Source organism: Carassius auratus, chromosome 30 (assembly GCF_003368295.1).
Source record: "Carassius auratus strain Wakin chromosome 30, ASM336829v1, whole genome shotgun sequence".
NCBI lineage: Eukaryota > Metazoa > Chordata > Actinopteri > Cypriniformes > Cyprinidae > Carassius > Carassius auratus.
In genome coordinates, this window is record NC_039272.1 from 7,969,093 (window position 1) to 7,996,060 (window position 26,968).

The 26,968-nt window shown below is 37.1% G+C and overlaps 2 protein-coding genes across 2 annotated transcripts in view; one reads left to right on the forward strand and one right to left on the reverse strand.

Annotated features, from left to right (window-relative positions):
* The first annotated feature begins 7,227 nt into the window (after nucleotides 1–7,227).
* Nucleotides 7,228–12,850, forward strand: LOC113049078 (endosomal/lysosomal potassium channel TMEM175-like). The gene is made up of 10 exons (XM_026211112.1): nucleotides 7,228–7,570; nucleotides 7,787–7,825; nucleotides 8,358–8,455; nucleotides 8,555–8,606; nucleotides 8,700–8,735; nucleotides 8,857–8,940; nucleotides 9,023–9,187; nucleotides 9,548–9,629; nucleotides 10,167–10,302; nucleotides 11,028–12,850. The coding sequence occupies exons 1-10, from the start codon at nucleotides 7,289–7,291 to the stop codon at nucleotides 11,695–11,697; spliced, it is 1,644 nt and encodes a 547-aa protein (XP_026066897.1). The 5' UTR covers nucleotides 7,228–7,288; the 3' UTR covers nucleotides 11,698–12,850.
* LOC113049943 (phosphatidate cytidylyltransferase 2-like) overlaps nucleotides 12,717–26,968 on the reverse strand; it is a 19,338-nt gene continuing 5,086 nt past the window's right edge. Inside the window, exons 3-14 of the mRNA XM_026212685.1 lie at nucleotides 23,290–23,489; nucleotides 22,115–22,211; nucleotides 21,689–21,786; nucleotides 21,169–21,308; nucleotides 20,111–20,169; nucleotides 18,089–18,171; nucleotides 17,758–17,845; nucleotides 17,537–17,605; nucleotides 17,068–17,220; nucleotides 16,786–16,905; nucleotides 16,566–16,669; nucleotides 12,717–14,714 (exon numbers count right to left, since the gene is read on the reverse strand). Coding sequence (XP_026068470.1) covers nucleotides 14,579–14,714; nucleotides 16,566–16,669; nucleotides 16,786–16,905; nucleotides 17,068–17,220; nucleotides 17,537–17,605; nucleotides 17,758–17,845; nucleotides 18,089–18,171; nucleotides 20,111–20,169; nucleotides 21,169–21,308; nucleotides 21,689–21,786; nucleotides 22,115–22,211; nucleotides 23,290–23,489 — 1,347 coding nt within the window. The 3' untranslated portion in view covers nucleotides 12,717–14,578. The remainder of the gene's footprint in view (nucleotides 14,715–16,565; nucleotides 16,670–16,785; nucleotides 16,906–17,067; nucleotides 17,221–17,536; nucleotides 17,606–17,757; nucleotides 17,846–18,088; nucleotides 18,172–20,110; nucleotides 20,170–21,168; nucleotides 21,309–21,688; nucleotides 21,787–22,114; nucleotides 22,212–23,289; nucleotides 23,490–26,968) is intronic.

Sequence of the window (26,968 nt, forward strand, 5' to 3'; positions counted from 1 at the left end):
CTGTCTCACAATTGCGGATATGCCGTGTGCCAAACTGGCATTGGGATAGGCCCATAAAGCAGTGGTGACTGCAGCAATGGCGCTGCAGTGCAGCAGCAGCTGATTTATCGCCCCCAGCTGCTCTCAGGGTGAGGGCAGACCCATTAGCAAATGAGCTTTAATTCACACTGGCAGTTCATCTCTTTCAAACCCTGCACCTCTCGTTTTCTATTCACTTGCACTATAGAGATGCTGAGGGCACACATTTGGGCAATGAGGAAAGACAAACTTGTAGGTTTTACACTGAACATAAAGGGCTAATGAAGCCACTGGGCAGAGCTTCTTTAATTTTTTTTCTTCTTTTTTTTTTGGTGAAGTTTTTCATTCGCTGTCAGCTGTGTATTTTTTGGCTTTGATCTATTTTATCTATTAATTTTGGCAGCTACGTTTTTTTAATCTTTACTTTCATACTGATAAGCCAAGTGTGAGCTGAGACCCAGGGTGTGTGTGAGTGTGTGTGTGTGTGAGAGAGAGAGAGAGAGAGAGAGAGAGAGAGAGAAGGGGAAAAACATTATTAATATTAATGTAATCAAATACCCGCATCCCAGTCCACACACTAAGATAAGCATGCATATGGCACGCTTCACATCTGTGCTGCATCTCAATTTTTTTCAATAATTCAGAGACTCACAGCCCACATCATCTGCAAGGTTACTTCCAGTGCATTAATGAGTAATGTCAAAAACACATCTGTGAAGGGAATCTGGGATTATAGATGCAAACAACTGGCCATAATAGAGGAAAACACCACTGATGGCCTCCAAACTGCATGTTTATAGTCTAGACAAGAGGGTATTAAACATTTCCTAGAATAGAAGGGAAGTGTCTAAAATATAACACAACATATTATAAAGAGAACATGATGTTAACTAAATAAAAAAAAACCAACAGCATTGAACTAAGATGTAATATAGAAGTGTTACTAGAATAGATATACATATACAGTTTATAACTTAATAGTTAAAGAACATCTGAAAAAATTATATCGCTATAAAGCCAGAATTATTATTTTATTGATTCAGTGATCAGGGCCAAATAAGAAAGTAAATACAATGAATAGACATAAAGTACACTGAAATTTTACACATAATTTCATTTTTCAGATTAAAGTGAAAGTGACGTGACATTCAGCCAAGTATGATGACCCATACTCAGAATTCATGCTCTGCATTTAACCCATGCGCACGCACACACACAGTGGGCAGCCATTTATGCTGCGGCACCTGGGGAGCAGTTGGGGGTTCAAAGCCTTGCTCAAGGGCACCTAAGTCATGGTACTGCCAGCCCAAGATTCAAACCCACAACCCTAGGGTTAGGAGGCAAATTCTCTAACCACTAGGCCATGACTCACCCTTAAAACAATGGGTTAACAATGGGTTGCTAAATTCATACTGATCCTGACCCATTCTAGAATGCATATAGATCATTCCTATTTTCCACCAGCTCCTCAACAGTTAGAATTTCAAGTACACTAGCTCTGCAGAGAATGTTTATCCCTCCTTTTCTCACACCCACTACCTTTGTTGAGTTGATAAGCTCCAGGCCTTGACAGCTTCAATCTACTGGGGAAATAGAAAGAGCACTGCTAGTCCGGTCAGGTCATAGGTGATTATATGGCTGTTATTTGGAACTGTTCTGAGTGGAGCTTTGAGGACTCTGCGGGACCAGAGAAGCATCATAAAGCGCCTATATTTTAAAGAGTGTATCTCCATCTCTATATATATAAACACATACATATAAATCTCTGAATAATGTACTGATGTTGTCACCATTTACTTATAATATATTTTCTATTCACAGAAAATACTGCATGACAGCTTTTGTCACCATTTATTTCCATATTAAAGCAGCATGGACATTCAGTTATAAATAAGCATGGACATTCAGTTATAAAAACTGAGTTCCATTTGTTCTAGTGAACCTTAAATATCTTCATTTTATTCTTCATAACTGTTAGGGCCATTTTAAGACTCACTGGTTTTTGCCATTGCTGTGTGTAACATCATTCCACAATCCATTATTAGGCATACGCAGAATACAACTGAAAAACAATCTAAACATTCCCTCAATATGTGTCACACTGTCATATTCCCTCTCCAGAACTGTTGTCCTCTGTTATGGCTCAAGCTTTTCTAATTCAGTGTTTCTGCACTGTTGGCCTCTCTCCGAGTCTGATCAGATCTAATCCATCTCTGCTGCTCACTTAAACAGAAAGGGATTTGCTTAGCCTGCTAATGCAGCCTGTGCTCCTTAAAGACCTCCGCCGCAGCCCTCCCTCCACAGCCGCTCCTGACGTGTGAAGACTGAAGAGCAATTAAGAGCCACTCTACGAATTACAGATTAACAGGACGGGAAGTAGATGTGATGCTGACCTACTTCAGTCCCATTGCTGGCTGAGAACAGCAGGGCGAGATCTGACGAGGGACAGCAAGAGGTTTTCTTCCATCTGATGGACATTCTGATGTGGTCATATGATTACTACACTATCCTTTTCTCAAAAACTAGCCAGAGAGACAAAGAGCTGTCCGCTGCCATGATATCAAATGATCTAGTGACACCTCCAAAGCAGTTCAAAGGATAAAGAGCCTATATTCTTCCCTCAGACTTTAGTTGGTATGGATTAGCAAACAAATTAGGAAACTTCCACTTTTTAAAGCAACGCGGCTTGTGGCCTGGATACAATGTTAATCCTGTAAACCTCCACAATTAGTGCTGTGATAGTGAAATGAACTAACCTGAACCTGAACTTGTATGTGTATGGAGTGTGTTGAAGCGCAGACAGACCCCGGCTCATCGGGGAAGGATTATGTCTCTGTAATCTGTTCCTCTCAATGAAGATGACTCGAAGTTATTACAATGATTTTCACTTCAACTTTCATGATGGATTCATCTCTCAGGAAATCAAAACCACTCACTGGATGCACTTTAAGATTATGTAACAGGGATTATTTTTAGGATAATACACTGTGGTTTGTAGACAAGAGATACAAACTATAGTACCTGTGTAATCAGCGCACTGTTACTTTGTGTTGATTTGTTTAACAGACTTCCTTACAGTGATGAACAGGCTACATCAATAGAAACATTTTGGACGTCATTGATAACGCTCATTACTTTTTAATGTCCAAGCTTTTCAATGTTAGTAGAAGCATTTGGGATATACAGTATATTTATTGTTTGAAATGGTATTCACATATTGTTTCATGGTGGGTTATAAATGAGTGACTTTGGCCTGGATTGTTTTGGTAAGTGTATTACGCATCAAAGTGTAATTTGATTTCCCATTTGTTTACATGGAGAAGTCAAGGTTTATGACCTATACTGTAGCCAGCCACCAGGAGGCGATGGAACTGATTTGGCTTTTCTCTTTACTTTCCAGGAAAGCACACTCAGACCAAGAACTAGGTTTGCATCAGTTGTTCACTGTCAGTGCTGGGTTGTGTCAGGAAAGGCATCTGGCATAATAATTCATGCTCTGTATTTAACCCATCTAAAGTGCACCCACACAACAGTGAACACACACACATCGTGAACACACACCCTGAGCAGTGGGCAGTCATTTATGCTGCAGCACCCGGGGATCAGTTGGGAGTTTCAGTGCCTTGCTCAAGGGCACCTCAGTCATGGTACTGCTGGCCCGAGACTCGAACCCACAACACTAGGGTTAGGAGTCAAACTCCTCGACCACGACTTCATAGATCATCCAAAAATGAAAATTCTGTCTTTAATTACTCACCCTCATATCGTTCCAAACCTGTAAGACAGTCGATTCATCTTCAGAACACAAATTAATATATTTTTGATGAAATCCGAGAGCTTTCTTACCCTCCATAGACGACAACACAACTGGCATGTTCAAGGCCCAGAAAGGTATAGAGACATCTGTAAAATAGTCCATGTGACATCAGCAGTTCAAACGTAATATTATGAAGCTATGAGAATATTTTTTTGTGTGCAAAGAAAACAAAAATAACAACTTTATTCAACAATTCTTCTCTTTTATGTCAGTCTCCGCTGAGCATTCACGAGAGTACGACAATGCATTATACCACAATGCGCTTTTTTACATTTTAAATTTGCACATATCATACCTGTACATACATAATTGTCTAAATTATATATTGTGTTTTTTTCTATTTTGTACAATGTCTATATTGTATATTATTCTTTTCATTATCTGTGTCCTGTCTTGTCACTGTCATTCTGTTGCACTGTGCTTCTGTCACTAAAACGAATTCCTCGTATGTGTAAATATACCTGGAAATAAAAGTCATTCTGATTCTGATTGATGCATACAGGATGATGTCATGGAAGATGATGTCACATGGATAATTTTATCGATGCCCTTACCAAGATTCTGGGCCTTGATCATGTAAGTTGCATTGCTGTCTATGTTTGGAATGTCATGAGGGTGAGTAAATGAAAGAATTCATGGGTGAACAATCCTTTTAAATTTATGGAATATTGGGATGTTTATTATAAGTGTTTTACCTATACGTCACTCATATTTTAAAATCAATGTGCAGTCGGGTAATCCAACCAATTTCTGATGGACCAAATGAAATCCTACCCTAAGTTTTTTCTCATTTAAGTCATTTAACACAGATATATGTCTCAATAGGAAACATAGGACAATCCCAACTTCCATTTGATTTCATGCCGACTTTAACTTAACAACACTGGTCTCCACTAACAGAGATATTGAGAAAATCAAACAAATACAGTAAAATACACAAATGGATGAATGAATACAGACCTGCTACAACCTCTGTGATTGGAGTAGCTCAGCATACTCTATGCATCTTGTCCCAATGCTCCGGCTTGTGTGGGTGTATATGACATCACATCAAGTTGTTTGTTGTCCAGGAGGGATGAAAATTGCTGACCCGTTCTTCCAGAAGGTGGCAGAGGGATTACTCTGGCTCAGCTCTTTTCTTCAGCTACTGTTGATACAGAAGCCAAGACATGAACTGTGTTCACACAAAACCATTCCAAAATAACCACTTAATACTCTATTAAACCCTTTATTTGGACATGGTTTGGATATGTGAAATTAAATGCAGAGAGAGAGAGAGAGAGAAAATATGTGAAATGTAGTTCTGTAAATCATTCATTTTAAATGTTACGATTTATAAAAAAAATATTTGCACGGAATCACATAGACAAAAACTCAAATTAAAGTATCAAAATAAAACTGTATATTCCGTACAAAGTAGTCATTAATAATGTTGCTATAGATAACTGAGCAGACGTAGATTTGTCCTGTCATCATGCTGTTTTTAATTTAACACAATTTACTTCATAATCCATTTTTGCAAAATAGCAATGAGAACTGAAAGGTCATCACAGAGGTCATGCACAGGCACTTTAAGGTTGCTAATGTTGCGCAGTAAAATTGAGCTAAACAGCTTGACTACCTTTACTGACTAGCGAAAAGCAGTTATGTGAACAGTCGTTAATGTCAGTGTTCAGTTCTGTTGAGTTTACACAAAAAAAACACACCAGCAGAAATCACTGTAAAGGGCTGCTAAACATGGCAGTAAAGGCATTAATGAATTATGTTAACAACAGTTTAACCGACCGCATAATTTTCCGTCAAATATGCAAAGTATAGAGGTTCATTATGCCAATATGTTGTTTTCAATTAAGTATTAATCTAATAACAACAAAAAGCAAAGAGCAAAACAAACGAAAGGCTTTGAAAGCATCTAAAGCTTTTGAGTATGTCACTGATTTGTTTTGAATGAACGTTATACTTGAATGAATTGCATGAACAGATGTCTCCTTAGAAAAAGGCTTAACAGAACATTTAATTAAGGCAGACATATTGAATTATATATACAGTATATACAGTATATATATATATATATATACTTTATATATATATAGTTTTTTTTTTAAATGTAATCCTTGCAAATATTGAAAGCAAGTGGTTGCAAATTATTTACAGAGGAACAGATGGAATATGCCATCGGATGATCACAATGCCAGGTAAATTGTTTAGCTTTATTTTAAATAGAGATAAGGATTATATGCACCACAACAGTTAGACAGATCCATGAATGTTTTTTGTATATTGCTCTGGTCATGTTTATAATTTTGGAGTATGTTCAGGAATTGACTGGTTTTCAATGGAACAAAGCTTTTATTATTAATGACACATGTGATCTATTTGACCTCTCACCCTAATTTTTATGGTTTATTGACTTTCACCCTTTTAAAAACACATTTTAAATATAATTGTCTTCCTCGCTCACAAATGCTTCATGTTGGTGTGCATGAGCATGTATAATGTGATATTTAGTTGTACAGTCAACTGATAATGGGAATGACTGATTGTTAGTTGCTAGGTTACTGTTCCATTCTCTAATTAGCCACTTTGATTGAAATTCCATAAAAAAATAAAAGGAGCTCTTCTGTTGTGGCCTCCAGTTTGTTTGGGACTGAAAAAGCTCATAAAAACATGATGATTCTCCTCTCTCTCTTCTTCATCATCATCTTCTTCTTCTTCTCTTTTGGTTGTGGTACAAGAAAATGTTGGCAAATTCTGCTGCCTCCATATTGACTGGTAAACTCGTAAATAATGCAGAAACTGGAAGCTATTCGGGTGATTTCATGTCTCTAAAGTTTGCTAGCACAGACAGGTTCTTAATTTAAAACAAAGTTTTGTCTCCCTCTAGTGGTACATCGCATTTCTGCTTATACTAATTTGACGGTTTGAAATTTGATCAAGCTCGTCTTTAACCATCAAACTTCGTCTTTAAAAATTCAACCACCTAATAATGCAAACCATTAACATTAGTCTTTTCTCAATCCATTCTTAAAATTCAGTATTTGATTTTGTCGTTGACATCATAACATTATGTTTAAACGCAGATTCATATATAATCGTAAAAAACGGCAAATCACATTTTGTGGGAAAATGGACGAAGAGAAATTTTTTTTTTTTTTTTGCGATAGGATATATATATATAGTCAAAAGTTGATTTATTTCACTAATTCCATTCAAAAGTAAAACGTGTATATTATATTCATTCATTACACAAAGACTGATATTTCAAATGTTTGTATCTTTTCATTTTGATGATTATAACGTTACCTGTCAACTAAGGAAAACCCCAAATTCAGTATCTCAGAAAATTAGAATATTACTGTACATTACATTACTTCGTATAATACGAAGAAATGCGATCTCCGGAGGATCCAGCCTTCCGTTTGGGAAACGGCCTCGCAAACTTCCGGTCAGCTGATGTGTGTGTCATCGGTGTTTGCAAACAGAACTTCGGTGTCTTCATGCCTGCGCCGTCCACTGACACCACACTCCGTCGCGGTCATGGGAGACAACGATGAAAGCGAAATAATCGAGCACCACGATGACGAGGAGATGGAGAAGATGCGGACGCCGAGGAATCATTCGCAATCCTTTCTGGAGAGCGTCGCGTCGTCGAAGGACGGATACAGTAGCACGCAGTCATCACACCGCCTGCTCGCCTACAGTGATGCGCTCATCTCCATCATCGCCACTGTAATGGTGAGGAAACCCACAGACAGACCGCCTTTAGACAAACAGAATGGGACATTTTACTGCGTTTAATGCATTCTTTAACCGACGTCCGCTAATGTATGACTAGCCTCTGTCATTTTCTAATCACCTGTTCTCTGGGCTCCAAACAAAGACGGGTTTATAAAATATATACTGTATGATTATATGTGTTTAAAGCGTGTCATTATTTTTTTGTGTTCACAGATATTGCCTGTTGCACATACAAAATTTCAGGATAATGAGGTGAAAAGTTGCATTATGCCACCCTTCCAGGAATAGTTCACCCAAAAATGAAAATGTAGTCATTATACACACCATCATTTTAAGCTATAACCATGAGATGTACACAGAAGTCAGACAAACACAACATAAAGTACAATGTCTTTCCTGTTGTCTATGTTTGTGTCCAAGAAGGAAGTCATACTGGTTTAGTTAGAGCAGTGGTTTTCAAATAGGGAACCGGGACCCACTCGGGGCCCTCAGCACACCTCCAGAGGGCAGCAGGACAACTGAAAATGAACGAATTATTTAAATTACTTAAATCTGTTGCCACCGCTGCTTTATGTAAATGAAGTTTTAAATTGAGTAGTCATTAGCAGATGTTTAAGAAATACCTTGCAGGTTTTAAAATCTTGGGGTCCTTGTTTGATCACCACTGGTTTATGTAAACGTGAAGATATGAAAATCATTTTTGGGTGAATTGTTGCTTTAAGACTTACAAATTAAACACACATTTATTGTTTTTTTATTTCCTAACCGATCTCTCTATATTCAGGAACTGAAACAGAGTCTTCAGGCTTTGCTCACTACTAAGATTGCGGTCTACTTAATGACGTTTTTGATTGTGACTGTTGCTTGGGCTGCACATATCCGGTGAGAGCCCTCAAGAACTACACTCTACCGAGTATTAACTTCATAGAACTGCTGTTTTCATTCATTTGCACAATGATTTCACTAAGCATTTGGTTTTAGGTTGTTTCAAGTCATTGAGCGCATTGACGACACTCTTGCACTGCTTAACCTGGTGAGAACACCTACCAAAGTATTCCTCTTAATGAATGGAAAGTAGCTGTATATTCAAGTGTGTGGTGACTTTTCAATTTTTATTCTATTTCAGGCATGCATGATGCTTATAACCTTTCTACCATACACAGTGAGTCATTCTACTGGTGTTCCGAAAGATTGCTTAGTTCAGCACTATTTGACTTTACGGGAAACCTCCCTGTTTATGACTGTTTTTCATGATTATTTTTTCTTTGTTTGTCTTCTTTTAGTTCTCTCTCATGGCAACATTCCCTAATAATACCCTCGGCATCCTCCTCTTCTGTGCTTGTGTCATGGTGATTGGTTTAATTCAGGTGAGAAGACTTGCATGTGCTGAATAACATAACCAGCAGAAGATGCTTTGAGTTTCATTTGAAAATGTTTTTGTGTCTTTAGGCCTTGATTGTCTTGTACGGATTCAGCCATCCTTTCCTTCTCAATGATCAGATCCAAATGTCTGAGAATCAGGCTTATTATAAGAGACGGATCCTTGAAATCATCATGAGGGTTCCTATCATGTGTCTGTTTGCCAGCGTCTTTTCAGTCATCCTTATCCAAGTGGTAAGGGATTGAGCTTAAACGATTTATTAGTACAAACTATGGCAGCCTATGTATTTACTGCTAAATTTATACAGTTTATTTTATGCTATAAAAACAGAATGTTTAGTTGGCGCCGCTAGCCTTGTGGGCAGTTTCGCCGATATACAGCGGCATTGTGCTACAGGCGTCCCGAGTTCGATCCTGATTCAAGGATCTTTCCCCTCTCTCTCCCACTTCACTTTCTGTCAGTTCTGATCTGTCCTGTCATAATAAAGGCATACATGGCAAAAATATATACATATTTTTAAATCACACACATTATAACATATTTCATATTATAATATTTTGATTAATAATATTTATGTATTTTTCCTCGGGCAGTCCTACATTGTTTTGGCTATTGTCATATTCCTGCCATACATCTCTCAGTGTTTAAAATGGATCGGGAATAAAGCCATCGGGGGTAAGAGCAAGATCTCACAACACTGTACTCTCTTATTCTTACAATGCATAGATATTTTATCATTGTACATAAACTCCTGTTCAAAAGTTTGGGGTTTGGTGGGATTTTCTCAAATGTTTTTGAAAGAAGTCACTTAATGTTCACCAGGCTGCATATATTTGATAAAGATACAGTAAAAACAGCAATATTGTGAAATATTATTACAGTTTAAAATAACAGTTTTTATTTTGAATATTTTATTCTGAATTCATTCAGCCTCTACTACAGTCACCAGTCACATGATCTTTCAGAAATAATTCTAAAATGGCGATTGGCTGCCCAAGACAGTTCTCATAGTCAATGTTGGAAACAGTCGTGCTGCTTCATATTTTTACGGAAACTTGAGATATACATTCTTTAGGATTCTTTGATGAATCATTATTCAATGCATTCTTGCTCAAAAAAAAAAAAAAAATTAAATCCCACACTTTTGAACTGTAGTGTAATTGGAGCACTTGCTAACTGCATTATATGGTTTTTGTTTTTAAATAACCTCAGGTCAAGTGGAAGACAGTCCAGATTCAGTGCCCTTCTACACCTACCACCCCAGTGAACCTTTGAGTAAAGAGCGTGTGGAGGCCTTCAGTGATGGGGTGTATGCAATCGTAGCCACGCTGCTCATCTTAGACATTTGGTTTGTATGCCTTCAAAGCAGTTTTGTCATTACTGGATCCAACAGGCCAATAGTTGTAGGTATTCACAACTAGAAATCATTGGTTAAGTTAATTTACAACACTGTTCCAGAAGAGTTCAATCCAAATATACAGATGTGTGCAGTGCATTTTAAGGAGGACAGTTTCCTGAACCTGGGGTAGTAGACTACAATTCTGGGTGTTTTGACTCAGTCTGTATGTTTTCAAATTTAAAGGATTTGCGGCAGATTTTTGAGCAGTGTAGAGTAGCGCTTGTTGTTTGTCGTTTCTTCAATGACAAATGCAGTCATGGTTTTATGTTTATGTGGTGCGATGCAATGCAACATGTAAAGACACAGTAAAAGTCATTATAATCAGTATTTAAGTCCCGACTGTATGCAACAAATGCCTGGTTTGTATTGGGTTTTATTGGTTTTGTCTCGTCGGGACACATCATCACAGTATGGCAAGGGCCGTAACATTTCCGTCACACGCTTGAGGTGTTCAGCCAATCACAATACACTGGCCAATTGGCATACACTTCGCTTTTCAGAACGATGAGCTTTGTAAAAAACACGACAGGTTTCAGAAAGGCAGGGCATAGAGGAGCAACAATAGTGTACAGTATGTGGAAAATAAACCGCATAAACACACTGCATTACACCAAATACACAACATACTATTCTTTTTAAGCAACGTCATATAACCCCTTTAATGTCTTACACAGTGAAGACAACGTACCTGATCCGTCTGTGGTGAAGAAAGAGTTTGACAACAGCCTTGTCGCTGCGCTTCAGGAGAATGGTCCCGAGTACCTGGCCTACTTCGGTTCCTTCGCCACTGTCGGCCTGCTTTGGTTCGTTCATCACTCTCTCTTCCTGCATGTGACAAAGGCCACGCGCCTCATGGGCCTCTTCAACACGTTCTCCCTGGCCTTCGTGGGCGGCCTGCCGCTCGCCTACCAGCTCACGCATGAATTTCCCAGAGGCTCCCATAATGAGCTGGAGGCCGTGCAGATAAGCTGCGTCATCATCTTCTTCGCCGGTCTGTTCCAGCTAGCCATGTGGGTAACGGCACTTTTCACAGAGCGCGAGACTTTGCACCCATATGTGCGCTACGGTGGACGAGAGCACGCCTTTATGTTGGCCAAGCTCTCGCTCTACCCCTGCGTGGCACTCGGGACCTTCGTTTTCACCTGTGTCCTGAGCCGCTTCAGCACGTCCATCTTTCACATGATGGAGATTGGTGTACCGTTTGCTTTTCTTGTACTGAGGCTGCTGGTCCGTGTGGCGCTGGTGCTGCTCAGGTGGCTCTTCTGTCCTGCGAGGAACGATTTGGACAGAGTTCCAGTAGAGGAAGGGGACTCACATCTGCCCATTAATGAAATAGTCACTTAGGCAGTGAACGGAGAAGAACAAAACGCCTCAACATTTAAACTAAAATTAAGATTAGGCTAGATTCTCAGCGCTTTTGTTTAGAATTAATACTGCAGCTGATAGCGTTGTGCTGTAGGAGACGTCCATATCAGGCATTTACTTTAATAGACTGTGGAAGTGATTGAGGTCTTCATGAGTCTTCAGTGTGAGCTTTTTTTTCCTCCTTACAGAAATGCACAAAAATGTTTTTAAGCCTTGAATTTATTAGCATGTTAAAACTGTCTCAATGTTTTTATGTTTTTATTTGAATGTGAATACAATTACATAGGTTTACACTTCGTTCAATCAGTAATAACTAAAAAAGTGTTTTAGCTTGTTCTGTTATATTGGTTTTAGTATTACAATTATGTTCTTAATATTTTTTATTTTATTTTAATCAACTATTTTGCACTATTCATGCTTTTGTTCTGGAGCTGCATTTCATGTCTTTATACATTCTGTTCAAGGAAATCTTTCATGTAACCGCAAAAACCCGTCTCAAACCACATGCATTAGGTGAATGCTCTGTCAATGTGTTTGTGTAAATCTACTCTTCATTTCATCTGACAATGAAACTGGTGATGCACCTTAGATTAAATAATGAAGTCACTGTTGCACTTACAGTCTGATCTGAATGGAGCATGTAGAGATAATGATAAAAAGCTGAAGCCATTATAAGAGGTATTTTGTTTTGTGGTATTTGAGATTGTTTTGTAAGTATTTCATCTAAATGTTATTTACCATACTGACTGTAAATTGTTGTATGTAAAGTGTTCTTGTCAAGCATTTTAATTTCTTGATTTTTGTTGTTACCTTCACATTATCAGTCTGTTTGGAATCTGCTTTGGTTTTGTGAACCACTGTAGCTGTTTCAGTCCAAATTTTACTGTTAAACTACAAACAAAAATACACGTTTGAGAATAAACTCAAGTGCTGCTTGCAGAAGTACTATAATTTTGGTGGAAGACTGAAATCATGTAATGAATGTGACCACACTGAGAGAAAGTCAAAAGTGAAGTTTATTCACCAAGTGTAATAACATAATAATAATAATAATAATAATTCCACCAGTATTGCCCATAACTTATTACTTTCTTTATCTTCTGGTAAATATTTACTACTGAAAAATTGTATTAAAAAAAAAAAAAATCTGAAAATCAAAACAGACAAATAAAAGTTCCCATTTTTTTAAAACCACAAATAACAAAAACCATGACGAGCAAGTCATTTGAAACCCATTTTCAGTGAAACCTCTTAACAGTGCAAGCTTGCACATTATTATGTTGGGCAACATTACAACTTAAATTGTACAGCAGCTCTCAAAAAACTAAATTACTAATACAATATCGTGACATCCACAAAATAAGCTACAGACAACTGGAAGTGCATTCTCGTTTTGGTCTGATAGGATTCATATTACTACAATCACAAGATTCTCACATGGCTGCATCTACTGGACAGCAGATGTGAAGGAAAGAAACGTAAACCTATTGCAGACAGGAATGAATTAAGGTAAGGGGTCACACTTGTCTGTTTTACAATACACCCATCGACAACTGGTCCCAAACTACATGACTGAGTCCCGATTTGTAATTAGGGCGATGGTCACAGGTTATTACAAACCTACTTCTTTTAACTAAAAGCCTAAAGTGTGATGATAACCTGTAGTAATGTTATTTTTGTTCATGCAAGTGCCTAAATCAAGATCTAATTTGTTCAATCTTTTATAGGATTGTTTTCAACTGCAAGATTGTAGCATTTGACAATGTTAATTGTGGTGCGATATTTAGTGTTTTAGTTTTTTTTTGTTTCACAGCAAAATTGACAGTGCTTTGGTACACATGTGTTTGGTAAAGAATTCAGTAAGATTTCAACAAATTAAAATAATAAGTAAGGTTTTTAAAAATGAGTAGCTAAAAACAATATTTCAAGGAGGATACTAAAACATAGTATAATAATAAAAAAGCACATACAATCTAATAACATATTGTCAATTATTGGATATCTACTCAAAGCACCAGTGCTTTTTGATATGAAAACCTGAAAAGCGAATTGAATCTTTCGACTCGTGTAGTTACAGTGCAACTAAAACCAATGGTCACGGACAGGAACACAGCAAATCACCTCCTCAAAAAGGCTGTTTCTCTCATGCTAGATTAAAGAAAATAAGACAAGTTTAGGTCTTTTTGCATATTTTACTAACTTACTATTTTATAGAATTTGTTAAGCCTTATATATTATATTAATAAATGTATAATCTCTCTCTATATGTGATCTAGTGTATAATATCTATGTACAATAATACATATGATGATATGTACACACTCACACAAACACACTGAGTCATGGGAAAGGGAACATGGCTATTTTAAGCCGTAACAGTAAGACTTACAAACATGCTTCTGTTTCAGACTCACTGTTTTGTAATGCTTTGAGTTTAGGACCCCTGTTAAAATTAAACTCACATTTAAAGGTTAACCATGAGTATTATGGCATCTCAAAAACCTAAAGCCACCACCATGAGTTGTTGACTTTGCAGACCAGGCCAGAATCACAAAATCTGTACAATGTCATCCCCCTTCCTGTAGTGCTATACATTCACTTACCATGTGCTTGAATCTTTTATTTAGCATGGTTGTTGATTGGAAGACCTCTGATGTTAAGAGAACAGTGTCGCCCCCTTGTGGTCATTTGCTCCTTCATTTGGTGAGTTTCTAATGGGTTAAATGTGAGAGTTTGGTTTGCAGGGTGTCACTCTCTCTCACTGAATGGGAGCTCCAGGTCGGTTGGGAGGGTGCTTGTGCCTTCACACTCGTGGGTGAATGCTTACTGAGTTCAACAGGACACCAGCTGGACACATCTGTTATTGGGCTTCCTCCACAGCAGGGGGCAGCATGCCCTTTTCTCGTAAGAGGTTGCGTAGTGTATTGAAGATGCCGAGTTGTTGCTCTGGTTGCAGGACAAGCAACTGCTGTAAAACCTTACTGGGGTTCGGCCCCCTGGGAAAAAAGAAGAAAAAAAGGTGTCCAGTGTCAAACATGCTTCCTGTGTGCACTACTCTGGCATTGAAATCAAAATGCTAAATAATAGTTATTTCTGCAATGTATGACAAGTGAAAATATATGTTTTTGAACTTAAACGCTTTATGGTTTTTAAAAAATAATATATATATGTGACCTGCTCCAACATCCCTATTTCACAGTGCAACAATAAACTCAACATTGGACACAATAAGAAATAAAATATAATAACAATATACAGTAGACTTATAAAAATATGTTAATTGATAAAAAGATATACTTTGTGTGTGTGTGTGTGTGTGTGTGTGTACGTGTATTAAAATAGAATAAAATAGAAAAAAAAATCTCACTCTCTCGCTCTATGAAATAAAAATATAATAAAACAGAAGATATTTCCATGTAGAATTATACAATATATATACTGAAGCTGTATATGGACACAAATAATATAAATAAAATAATATATGAATATATCTGTCAATATATCTGATTATAATTAGTGCTGTCAAACGATTAATCACATCCAAAATAAAAGTTTTTGTTTACATAATAAATGTATGTGTACTATGTTTATTATGAATGTATAAATACACACACACATTCAAAATATATTTTGAAAATATCTACATGTATATTAATTGATATATTTATATTTTTTAGTGCTGTCAAACGATTAATCCTGATTAATCACATCCAAAATAAAAGTTTTTGTTTATATATGTGTATGTACTGTGTATATTATGTAACTATAAATACACACTCATGTATATATTTTAAATGAATTTGTTATGTTTAAATATTAAATATAATTATATATGATATAATTGATATGAATATAAATATATACATGTAAATACTTTCTAAATATATGCTGTATGTGTTTTTTTATGTATACTTAATAAATATATACAGTACACACACACATTATGTAAACAAATACTTTTATTTTGGATGTGATTAATCATTTGACCACTATATTTTATATTCTATATAAATATACTTAATATATAAACATAACATATTTTTCTTAAATATATACATAAATATACACAGTACACACTCATATATTATGTAAACAAAAACAATTATTCGTTTGACAGCACTACTAATAATACAAATATTGTTTGTTTACATGTAATTGCCACTCTAAAGTACCTTCAAGACATGATAATGTCAATGTTGGTTTAAACTTTAAAGTCTATTTAAATAGAATAATTTACAAATTAAAGGGTTAGTTCATTAAAGTTGTTCGTTATCTGGCTCGGCCTTGTGTTCATCTTCAGTTCTCTCTTCACAGCAGTTCAGTCAGTGTACTGTTTGAGTACATGAATTACTCTGGGATATTAGTTTGTTTTAACTCGGAGTGTCAGCCATATTAAAAAAGTTAACAGCTTAAGTCATTTGTGGATTAAAGCGTATTGGAGACACGAACGTTTTAAAACGATTCAGTTCAATTTGGTGAACTGGTTCAAAAAGATCCAGTTACATCAAATGATTCGTTCGCAAACCAGATATCACAAACTGCTTTGTTTGAACTCTTTCACAACAGACACGGAAGCGAAGACAATGATGAATAAAGTCGTAGTTTTTGCTATTTTTGGACCAAAAAATATTTTCAATGCAAATTCAATGAATTTGTCGGTCAAAGTGGGTCAAAATATATATATATATATATATATATATATATATATATATATATATATATATATATATTTTTTTTTTTTTTTTTTTTTTGTGTGTAGAGACTATTTTGTCGATTTTGATAGGTAATATTCTTTTGAAAGGATGAAGGGTAACCAAATAAGTTGAGAGGTCACCCGAGTTCCTCACCTGATAAAACTTGTTATGTAAACATGAACAAATGTTGCCATCAGATACTGACAGTCAAAACGATCCATTATTCCACCATGCCCAGGAATGGTGTCTGCAAAGTCCTACAAAATAAAAAATAAATCACAAGCTCACAGTGTAACGGTAACTCAAACTAGGTAAATACCAAAAGATACAAATTCAAGGGTTTATGTGTGACTTCTGCTGAAAGTGAACCAACTTTAATCTTGAAAGCTCGTTTGAAGCCACTGGCAAAGAATCCACCAAATGGCCCGATCAGAGAGGCGAACGTAGAGAGCGCAATACTGTGGATCTGAAATGGGTAAAGGTTCACCGTTTTCTGCAGAAACAAGAAAGACGTACACATAATTATTAGTTAATACTACATAAACAATAGTTTTACAAAAAAAGGATTCAGGAATAAAACAACCCTCTTAATTATTATATTTAGGCCACAATCTTTTAGGTTGCAGTATGTAGTTTTGGCCTTTCATGTACTCACCCATCTAACTGCATTTTGCACCACTGCAGGAAGTGTGTATTCCTGAATCATGAACAGATTTGAGGGCTCACACTCCACTGCAAAGCGGTTTGTCTCACTGTTGTATTCTACTGGACAAACAAAGTACTGGTACTGGGATAGCAGGTACGCAAACTGGAATAGGAGGCAGACATAAAGGTTTTAGTTGTTACACAATACCATGAGGGTTATGGGGCAATATGACAGTTGTTGGTTTTGACTGAAAGTAGGGTGAGCATACATGTCCTGGCTGGGATTTCTAAATTGTTTTCACTTTGTTTTCATACTTGCTTAAGGTAATGACTGAAAAGTAGTTTGACCAATAGCGTGCAGACATTGTACATAATCGACCAATCGATGTGAATGACAACAGTCAAAACAATGCATGTACATGTACATATAACATATGAAGACTGGGTAATGGATGCTCAAAGGTCTAATGGTGACTTACAAAGAAACTCAAGACCACTGTTGCAAAGAATCCCCCAATGAATCCTTCCCAGGTCTTCTTTGGGGAGAGCTGGAAGAGAGAGCAAACAGGGTTTGAGATGAGATCATTTTCATCCACAATGCATTCAATTATGGTAATTATGGTACACATTAGTTCAGAAAATGTTCAGAAATGTTTAGTGCTGCTAGGAAACATCTACCATGCAAATATCACAGGTTCACCTTAATCAGTGGAGTTCTTCCAAAAAAGAAGCCAAATATGTAGGCCATGATGTCATTACAGATCACAATAGAGATGGGAACAATAAACCTAGAGAACAAATTTGTTTTATTTTACAAACACATACTGTAGGAGATTCATTTACATTACTGATTATTTTAAAGGATTAGAATGTACATTTTAATAAATGTAACTAAAAAATGAGTTTTTCTGCTCTCCATTGAGCAGCAAGTTATCATGTGGAACATCAGGAAACACAGGAATGCAGCTTGAGAAACTCAAGTAGGAGTGAGGTGAAACTTCAGACAGGTCTGTCAGGTCAGGTGGGCTTACCAGATCATTCCCTCAAACAGGTTCTGAATAACCAGATGTGACTGAGTCACCACAATCAACAAGGTCACATGGGTCCAAGCAAACTGGAATGGCAAGCACAAACACAATTCACACACACACACAATGGCCATCCACACAGACACACACAAACAGAGTGAACCATCGAAATGTTATCTACTCACTCAAACAATGATAATGCAAAGCAAGTTATGGCACATATCCAAAAAAAAAAAAGAAGAAAATTGTTTTTTGTTCAAATGTTTTTTTTTCTTCCTCAAACGATAATACAGAAGTTTGTACTAAGACTATAAAATTATACACAAATAGACATACATTCTTAATTTTTAAATACTAAATGCTATTTGGCTGCTGAGTGTTTCATTAGTTTCTTTTTAAGTTCATGTGGAATGGGTGTGACCACACTCACAAAGGGAATGACAGTTTGCTGACATCAATGGTTGAAATGAAGAAGTAAGTCACAGTTCAAAGCTATTATTAGAGATTCTGAACCACTGTAGCTGGACTCAGCTCAAAAGCTCAACACTTTGGTTAATACATAACCAAAAATCAACATCAAAACTAAGTTTGCATGTCTTGAAGGAAATATAAGGGCAAGCAAGGCATCAGTTTGAATTTGGGTTTTGCCAATAAAAAGCAGCATCAGAGCCACCATCACTGTTGTGATGACACTAATTGTGAGCATCATTATTTCTATTGCATTCTGAATGGTGAAAATTATTTTCTTCAGCAAAGGGACATTAAATTGATAAACATTTACAGTAATTATATTTAATATGTTACAAATTACATGTATATATATTTCCAATTCATATGCAGTTCTTTTGAAAAAAGTATATATCACAGTTTCAACAAAAACTGACTTTTCAGTAACGGCTGCTGAAAACCCAGCTTTGCAATTACAGGAAAAAAATAAACTTGAAAATATATTCAAATAGAAAAGTTTTTTTTTCAAATTATAATCATATTTCACAATTTTACTGTTTTTAACTGTTTCAAATTAATCTGATCAAATTAATGCAGCTTTGGTGAGCATGCGAGACTTTCAAAAAAACTGCTCTGACCTCGAATGTGTGAACGTTTGTTAAGTGCCCCTATTGTGCCATTTTTAAGGTTGCTAATATTGTTTTATGAGACTCCTAAAACAGATTTACATGCATGCAAGGTCAAAAAAACACTTGTTTTCTCAGAAATAAGATTTAATTTTACCTCGTTCTAAATTACTCATAAACGACTCGTGCGAAGCAGTTCAAAGAATTAGTCTCTCTGAACCCCTCCTTTCCGTGAGCCCTCTCTGCTGTGATTGCTCAAATGGAGCAGTCTTTTGTGATTAGTCCAGAGCCATAGAACGATTCTTGAAATAATGTAAACCACACAGAACTGTAAATGCGTTTGTGGGCATGCAAGTTGGCGACGTAAAATGTGGGCGGACATTATGCAAATGTGTTACTTTGTGACGTAGAGCCGTAACAGAATTAGATTCAAATTCCTGACGACTTCGTTTAGGTGATTGCGAGCCGATTCTTTTTTTGACAGACAATAACTTTATCTATTGTGCACTGTCGGCTTCACGACTTTGCAGATAGTTTATGTTCACATACAGCTACATGACACATTGCATGAAAGGTTATAGTCGAAAAGGCATAATAGGGGCACTTTTCAAAAGGACACTAAATACTAAAACGATCTACAAAAGTCTGTATGCTAAAGGTTCATGAAACCCACATTTCAGCACTAGACCAGAATAAAAGTAATACAAGTTTTGCCTTGCATACACTGTTAATATATATGGCATGCAATGACTAATTTTTCCACATTATTTGCAATACTTTCACAATGGCCAGTGTATCTAAATGTGAACTCATTATACAGAAATATAACATTAAATGTGATATTATGACATGGGACTACTGAGTATCCAAAGACCCAACATATGATATGCACATGACTGTGAATGAAATGGACAGTTTAGTTCTGGCTGGCATATAAATGAATGATACACACCATATAAAACTGCAGGCGGTAATGTTTCTTCACTAAACTCAGTACAAACATGCAGAAACCTGTAAAAAGCAAATAACATGCGGTTAATTTCCAACAATACAGAAGATTTTATAAACCTTGTCACTGTTTACTGTATCATCCTGATTTGCATTTAAAGAGATGTATTTGAAAGACAGCACACAAGCATTAGTTTGTCAATTTTTGTTTTGGAAAGCTTCCATATCACTGTTATGAAAGCAGCACAGACAGTTATTTTGTTTTTGTACATTCTAGAAAGAAACTTCTACGACAAACGCACTGGGTTATGTCTTATACTGTAAATTCTGACTTATATATTCTCTATGATGATGACCATTAAGCAGTGCTGGAGAGAGAGCAAAGTTTAGTGAGAATAAATGACTGCAGAGAGAGAACCCTGCAACAGCTGCCAGCATGCTGTGCATTCATGGCCATAACGGAGACGTATCTACTGTACATCTACTCTGTCATGGCCCTGAGCTGGTCCGAACTCATGTGGTTTTTATACAAATTTGTGAAGTTCATGCAATTCATGATGCTGTCATTAAAGCAAAAAGTCTGCACAAATATTAAAACATTATAAAATGTATCATTTTCATTCAAGGTTGTGCTATACGTATGCTACAATTCAATTGGTAGAGCATTGCCTTATCAAGCGCAAGGTTGGGGGTTCGCTTCCTTGGGAACACATGATAGGTAAAATTGATAGCCTGAATGCACTGTAAGTAGCTTTGGATAAAAGTTTCTGCTAAATGCATACATTTTAATTTAATTTATTTTAATTTTGGTCAAGTTATGTGTGCTTGTTAAATAAAAAACCTTTGAACGGTAGCATAGCTACAGATGAGTAGCTTGTTGGCACAGAGCAACAGCATATTAATATAATTAGTGACCAAGCATACAATCAATTTGAATACAATTCGATATATATAATCTACAAACAAAATATAAACTAAGCAATAAAGCCAAGTGTGCACTGAGGGCTTTTGACCTAGGGTCATAAAAGTTTCAGTGGAGTGTTTAATGCGAGTTACACTCACCTGATAAATACAGTGCAAAAGAAATAAACCGATGATAACGCACAAGGAACTGCAAAGGTTCCTCCCTTCGGACGAGTGCGCCGAAATAATCAGCCACTGTCTCGCCATAAAAGAAGTAGTTCACACAAATCAAGAAGTACCTGAAATACAAGGTGCATTTGTGTCAAGGTCTGAAGATTTAAGGGAAATAAATGTATTTGATGGAAATAATACATGGCCCCTTTCGGCTGCTTGGTTTTCATCTTGTTTTGTTTGGACAAAGCCTGCAGGTGGGGTGTACTTTATGCTAGGTTCCAACATGGAAGTGCACTTTGCTCAAGTCCAGTTAATCACTACTTTATCTATGACAAAAGGCAACTGGAAAAACGTGAGAGAGTGGGTGTGTGTTTGTTTGTAGTTGGCTGTCCGTAAATGAATGTGAAGTGCATGAATCGGAGAGTAGGGGGAAGGGTGGAGAGATAAGGGGTGAAAGGAAAGCTTAAAATGATACCTACAAGTACACAGACAGCATTTCACTTACCAGCTAAGAGTCCTAAACCATGGTAGATGATAGGAATGGTAAACTCTGTAGCCAATGGTTATAATCTCATGAAAACACTTGATCTGAACACCCATAACCTATAACAAAAGATAAAGAAAAGTAAGCTGTAATAAAAAATAAGTATGTTGTAAGAGCTGAACACACACTTTTGAAATTTCTGTCAAATGTCTTGTTAAAACACTGTAGGGGTTTTACTGGTATTTTTATATGATGTCAAATCAGGTCGGGTTATAAATCAGCTAAAATGACAGTATGTGGCCCAAAGGCTTTGTAGGAGGACAGATGAAATGTTTTGTAAAACGTTGCTCTCTATAGTAACCACAAATGTTGGCTAGCCAGGGGTCAGTGTGTTTGTCTTGTTAACTTTGTTTGCGCGATACATAGATGTTTTGTACTCACACTTACCACTAATATAAGCATAATGGGTCCCAAATAGATGATAAGAAAGAAGCCAATGATCATAGTCAATGACAATATGCCTCTTATCCACCAGTTCTTCCACCTGTTGAGATCAAAATAAATACAAATAAAATTACAATTAAAATCAATTTCCCAGCAAACCTGTCCTGTCCATGAAAATACATTTATACTGTTAAGGGTATAGATGACATTTTCCCTTTGTGTTTACTTGGAAATGTACTAAAAGCCTGTGAAAGAGGTGGAAATGAAGCTGTGTGAGAAGTTTAGCTGAAGACCTAGGGATTTCTTAACTGAATGAAATGGCTCGAGCAGAATGATCTACTGCATGACAAATAATAATAATATCAGTTCGATTTAAGCTTCAGTGTTGAACATTCAAGATGTATTTATGATCCTCTGCGCTTTGTGAGAACAAAACTGATGGGATAGATTTATGCCGATGGTGCCATAAATGTAATAAATGGGGCTTCGCGAGAGATGCGAATTCTTCGTTTTCTGGCCCACAGCGTGATGAACTGTTTGCAGGGGCCACAACTCATGCAAGCCACTGAAAAGAATGGGAGGGAATTTGTCAATGGAGAGAAAGAGAACGGGGAGCGAGAGTGGGAACAAAAGTGCAGCATCATCACAAAATGTGGTGGGTAGCCAGGCGCCGGCATTCAGGCATGTCACTGGACCAGCGCCTCTGCGGTCTTTTAAAAAGTCTGCAGCAAATCCCACCAACACAACAGCAAAACTGACAAGGATTAGGGTTGTTCCTAATAAAGATCCCGTTTAATCTCTTTGAGGGCCCATTTCCTTTTGACCGACCCCTAACCTCATCTGCATATCAAATATCACTAGAGTCTGTCTTATTGATCAGAATTAGAAGTGAATAGCTGAGCGATACACTTGGCTTTAAGGTTATGTGTCAGCTTTCAAAGATTTACCAGATCAGTTTTTACAAGGCACTGATTTCACAAAAAAAATATTTGGAAAGGGTAATTTTTAGAGAATATTAGTGTACAGGTTTCTTATTTCCCCCACAAAAATTGGTTCAACCTGTTTGTGATACATCAGAGACTCGTAGTTGCCCATGTGGGGCCTAAACTTCCGTACAGGTCCTTAATGCCGATGTTGATTGTTTGGGGAGTTGCTCATGAGCGCAGTATCATGGGTACCTAGATGACAAGCCCTCTAGGGCTTTGTTGAGACACTGTGGAGTGTTATCTGTGGAAGGTGGCACGTCTGGTGTGTCTGCTTTGGAGTCGCCCTCTAGTTCTCCTTCCCCCTCACCAGGAAAAAGGAGCTTGTCATCTCCATCTGCTTCCTGCAGAGTGTAAACACACGGTGAGAAGAAGAAAACAAGATAATTAATGCACTGATTTCAAGGCAGATAATTATATACACTTAACAACACAGGCATAAACACAAACAATTTTCTATTGCATTTTATGACACAAAATGTTAATTTGGCATTGTTTCGCAGTTGCTAAAGTGTTTTTGTTTGTTTTAAATAGGGATGTTTTGAACTGGTATGCATCCAACATGGTCAATCAACTGCTTTTAAAGCATTTTTGCTATTGGCGATAGACACAATAGGATTTTTCAAATGGCTTTTGGATTACTGCAGAAAATAAGCTCTGTGACCAACAAAAGGTTCTTATACATTTTGTCAATCGTCTTATACATGTTATCATCTTCACATTCACACTTACATTCACAAATGGATGTAGGAATTCTGAAGCCTAAATACAATCACCAGACGCAAAGGGATTATGGAACTAGAAGTGATATATGTGATTTTTCAGTTTATATGTTTTTTGTCATCCCTGCAGCACTCTGCATGATGTTGCAGCTCCCATTCATAGCAATACGAGTGAACCGTCTTGAGTCTTTTGTATGGAATATTACACAACAACAACACACCAAGAAACACTTCCAAAAACAGAATTAGGTGAGAGAAGCACCAGACACTTGGATAGAGACTCAAAACAAAACTCACAATTCACAATGTCATAATGCAGTAGTCTTTTGCAATCACCCTGAAATGCAGCCCCTTCATGGAAATCACAGATTTACCAGTCAAAGTAATAGAGAGCGACGGTGGATAGGGTATTAGCCAGAATGACTTATGCAAATGCTAGACAAATGCCTCTGAGGAAAATCAATCGGGCCTGAGGACATGGCACCCGAGTAGGTGCAGTACAGTAGACTGAAGATAAAAAGAGGCTGCTTTCTCATCTTTCACTGTTGTCTTGGCAAGCACAACACAACGACGAGCCAAAGAACAGAATCAAATATGGCCGGCAACAGTAACAGAGAAAACTAATGGATGGCTGCTGCTGGGTGCGTGTACTAAAAGAGTACCAAATATGTCATCATAACAGCTTGTGGTTATGATTTAATGAGCAACTCAACATGTTCACAAGGGCTGAGTTACTTACTGATATGTATCATGTCATCACAGTGTTTCAAGCACCAGTTTACAGCATTTGTTGATAGAGAAGAAAAATGGACATGTACTGTAATGTGCTTGTGAATCAGAATCAAATCTATTAGTGAAATCTGTGTCAATACCCAGCCCTAATGTTCGCTGATAACATCATTATAGGGAAATATTACTGGCTAACAAGGACAGGTCATTGCTGGTTTGTTAGCCTCTACATGTGGTTTCAACAGCAGCCCACATCCTGGAAAGCCTGATTTGTAATTGTCTCATAATCTGCAATCTGGATTTAAATGCTGTGCCGGCAGTCTACCACCGCGATCATAGAGTGGTTCACAAAGTAGCTGATCGGCCTTCAGACCGAAAAAACGAAATATTGCAAGCTAAAGAAAAAAATCCCAACTGCAGCTTGTTTTACAGCACTTAAATGTAAAAAAGGCAACAGCAAACAAGCTACACGCTGACAAGTTAATATGTAATATTGCGTAGATGTGATTCTCCTCTACAGCCTAGAAACTTTCTAAATAAATAACATCAGCAGTACTTCTATAACAAAGTTTTTTCACATATTCCATGCCCTGTATATTGTTTTGGCTTGCACTGTCTGTCACATGCATAAATATGAATTTCAGAAACCAACTTTAAAGGTCAGATAAAAGACACACTAGTGGTGTCACTGTCCAGACTAAAGCAGTTGTTCATGGCCAGAATAAGCTCTGAAAGTGCTACCGACTTTATGCCGGGCAAAAGTCTGGCCCTGTGAGACTATGAGACTAGTTTGTGGTGTTTCTTTCAAACCCCTTACTGACAACCAAATTTGGCAATGTATGAGCAAGATGAACATTGTACAGTTTCCCAAATTAGACAGTGAACCAAAGCCTTTGGACCATGACTGTAAGCAGCTGTGCTGAGGAAGTAATTTGGAGCAAGTGTCGAGCAGGGAGGTCACTCATATCTGAAACAAGGCTCAGATTAAGGCTGGTAAAAGAAACCCTCTGCTGACTTTTTAATGAGGACACACTCAAGCCCACTCATGGAAATGTACAGATCTGAGCAACAATCATTCCAGCTATCAGCTACATCAGTGAAGTCTAACTACATTTTGTGCAATGCGACAATTAAATGGTTATTTTCGAAAAGGAAACAGAAGGCAACGAACAAACTGCAACATTATCTCCTTCATACTCTGTCAGGACAATAGACAGATGAGAAGAGAGAGTTTCCAAACGCTACAGATGAGTAGACCTATTATTAGCCTGAGGGATCCACTAAATGGTAGCCTAGTAGCATTCTGCAGTCCACTCAAGAAAAAGAATCAGTGTTTATGAATGTGCTGATATATTTCCACTATTTAAATGACACTCAACAGTTCAATAAGAAAGTACAGCTCTTTAAACCTAATAGTAAATCACCCAGTTCAAACAGACTGTTTAATTTCAGACTGTTTTATTTTGTTCCCTGATGCACACTTAGAATGTTAGTCTACAAAGAACCCATAATATGAAAAAAATGCGTGATTTTATAATAATAATAATAATAATAATAATAATAACTTCTTATATTGTTCAATATATTAATATTAAATTAATCATATAAATCCATAAATAACATGCCCTTTAGAAGAGAGAGAAACTGCTGTGTTTGTGTCCTTGAGAGCTGTGTGCTCTGCACATGTATCCTGCTGCCTATAAGAGTCCTGGAAGTGAAGGGATAAGAAGACTAGCCTGCTGATTAGCTGCTCCATAAATGAGACTACACTAATCCCTCAGAGAGAAAGAGGGAAAAGCCCCAGTCCAGCTTCGTCCCAAAAGACCTAGCACACACCAAAACACAAGCACACAAAGGCATAAAAACTGCAGTCAGCAGTCACTGCATCTCTCGTTCAGTTTCTACCTGCAGAGCCGGTATCTGTAACAGGACGTGCTGAGATCATGTAACCAATGAACTGTGGAAAATGTCAAAAAACCTGCCAAATCATCACTTCAGCAGCCTATTTAATCCTCTCTAAAGTGCTTCAAGGGTGAAAATAAAGTGTCAGTCAAGGACCATATCCTCTGTGGATGTTTTCCCAGGGATGACAGCTTGGCCCAGTTTTCACTGTCGCTTTAAATTCTTTACAGCAGTGGCAAAAAAAAAGGGGCTGATCAGGAATTTGTACTGTTGCAGCAAATACCAAAATGGACACACTCTTGGCTGATGTCAAAAATGAATGGAGGAGAGTAGATGCAGCAGAATTCCAAACGCAGTGTTGCTTACTGTATTCTGTGCTACATAGTCCACTGTTGCATTATGGGAGAAAAACAAAATGTTGATAATACCAGCACAGTTGCTCACTAGTGCTCTGCATGATACAACACATAAAATGTCCCCATTACCAGAGAGATTACTCTGAAAGATGTGTTCTGAGAAAA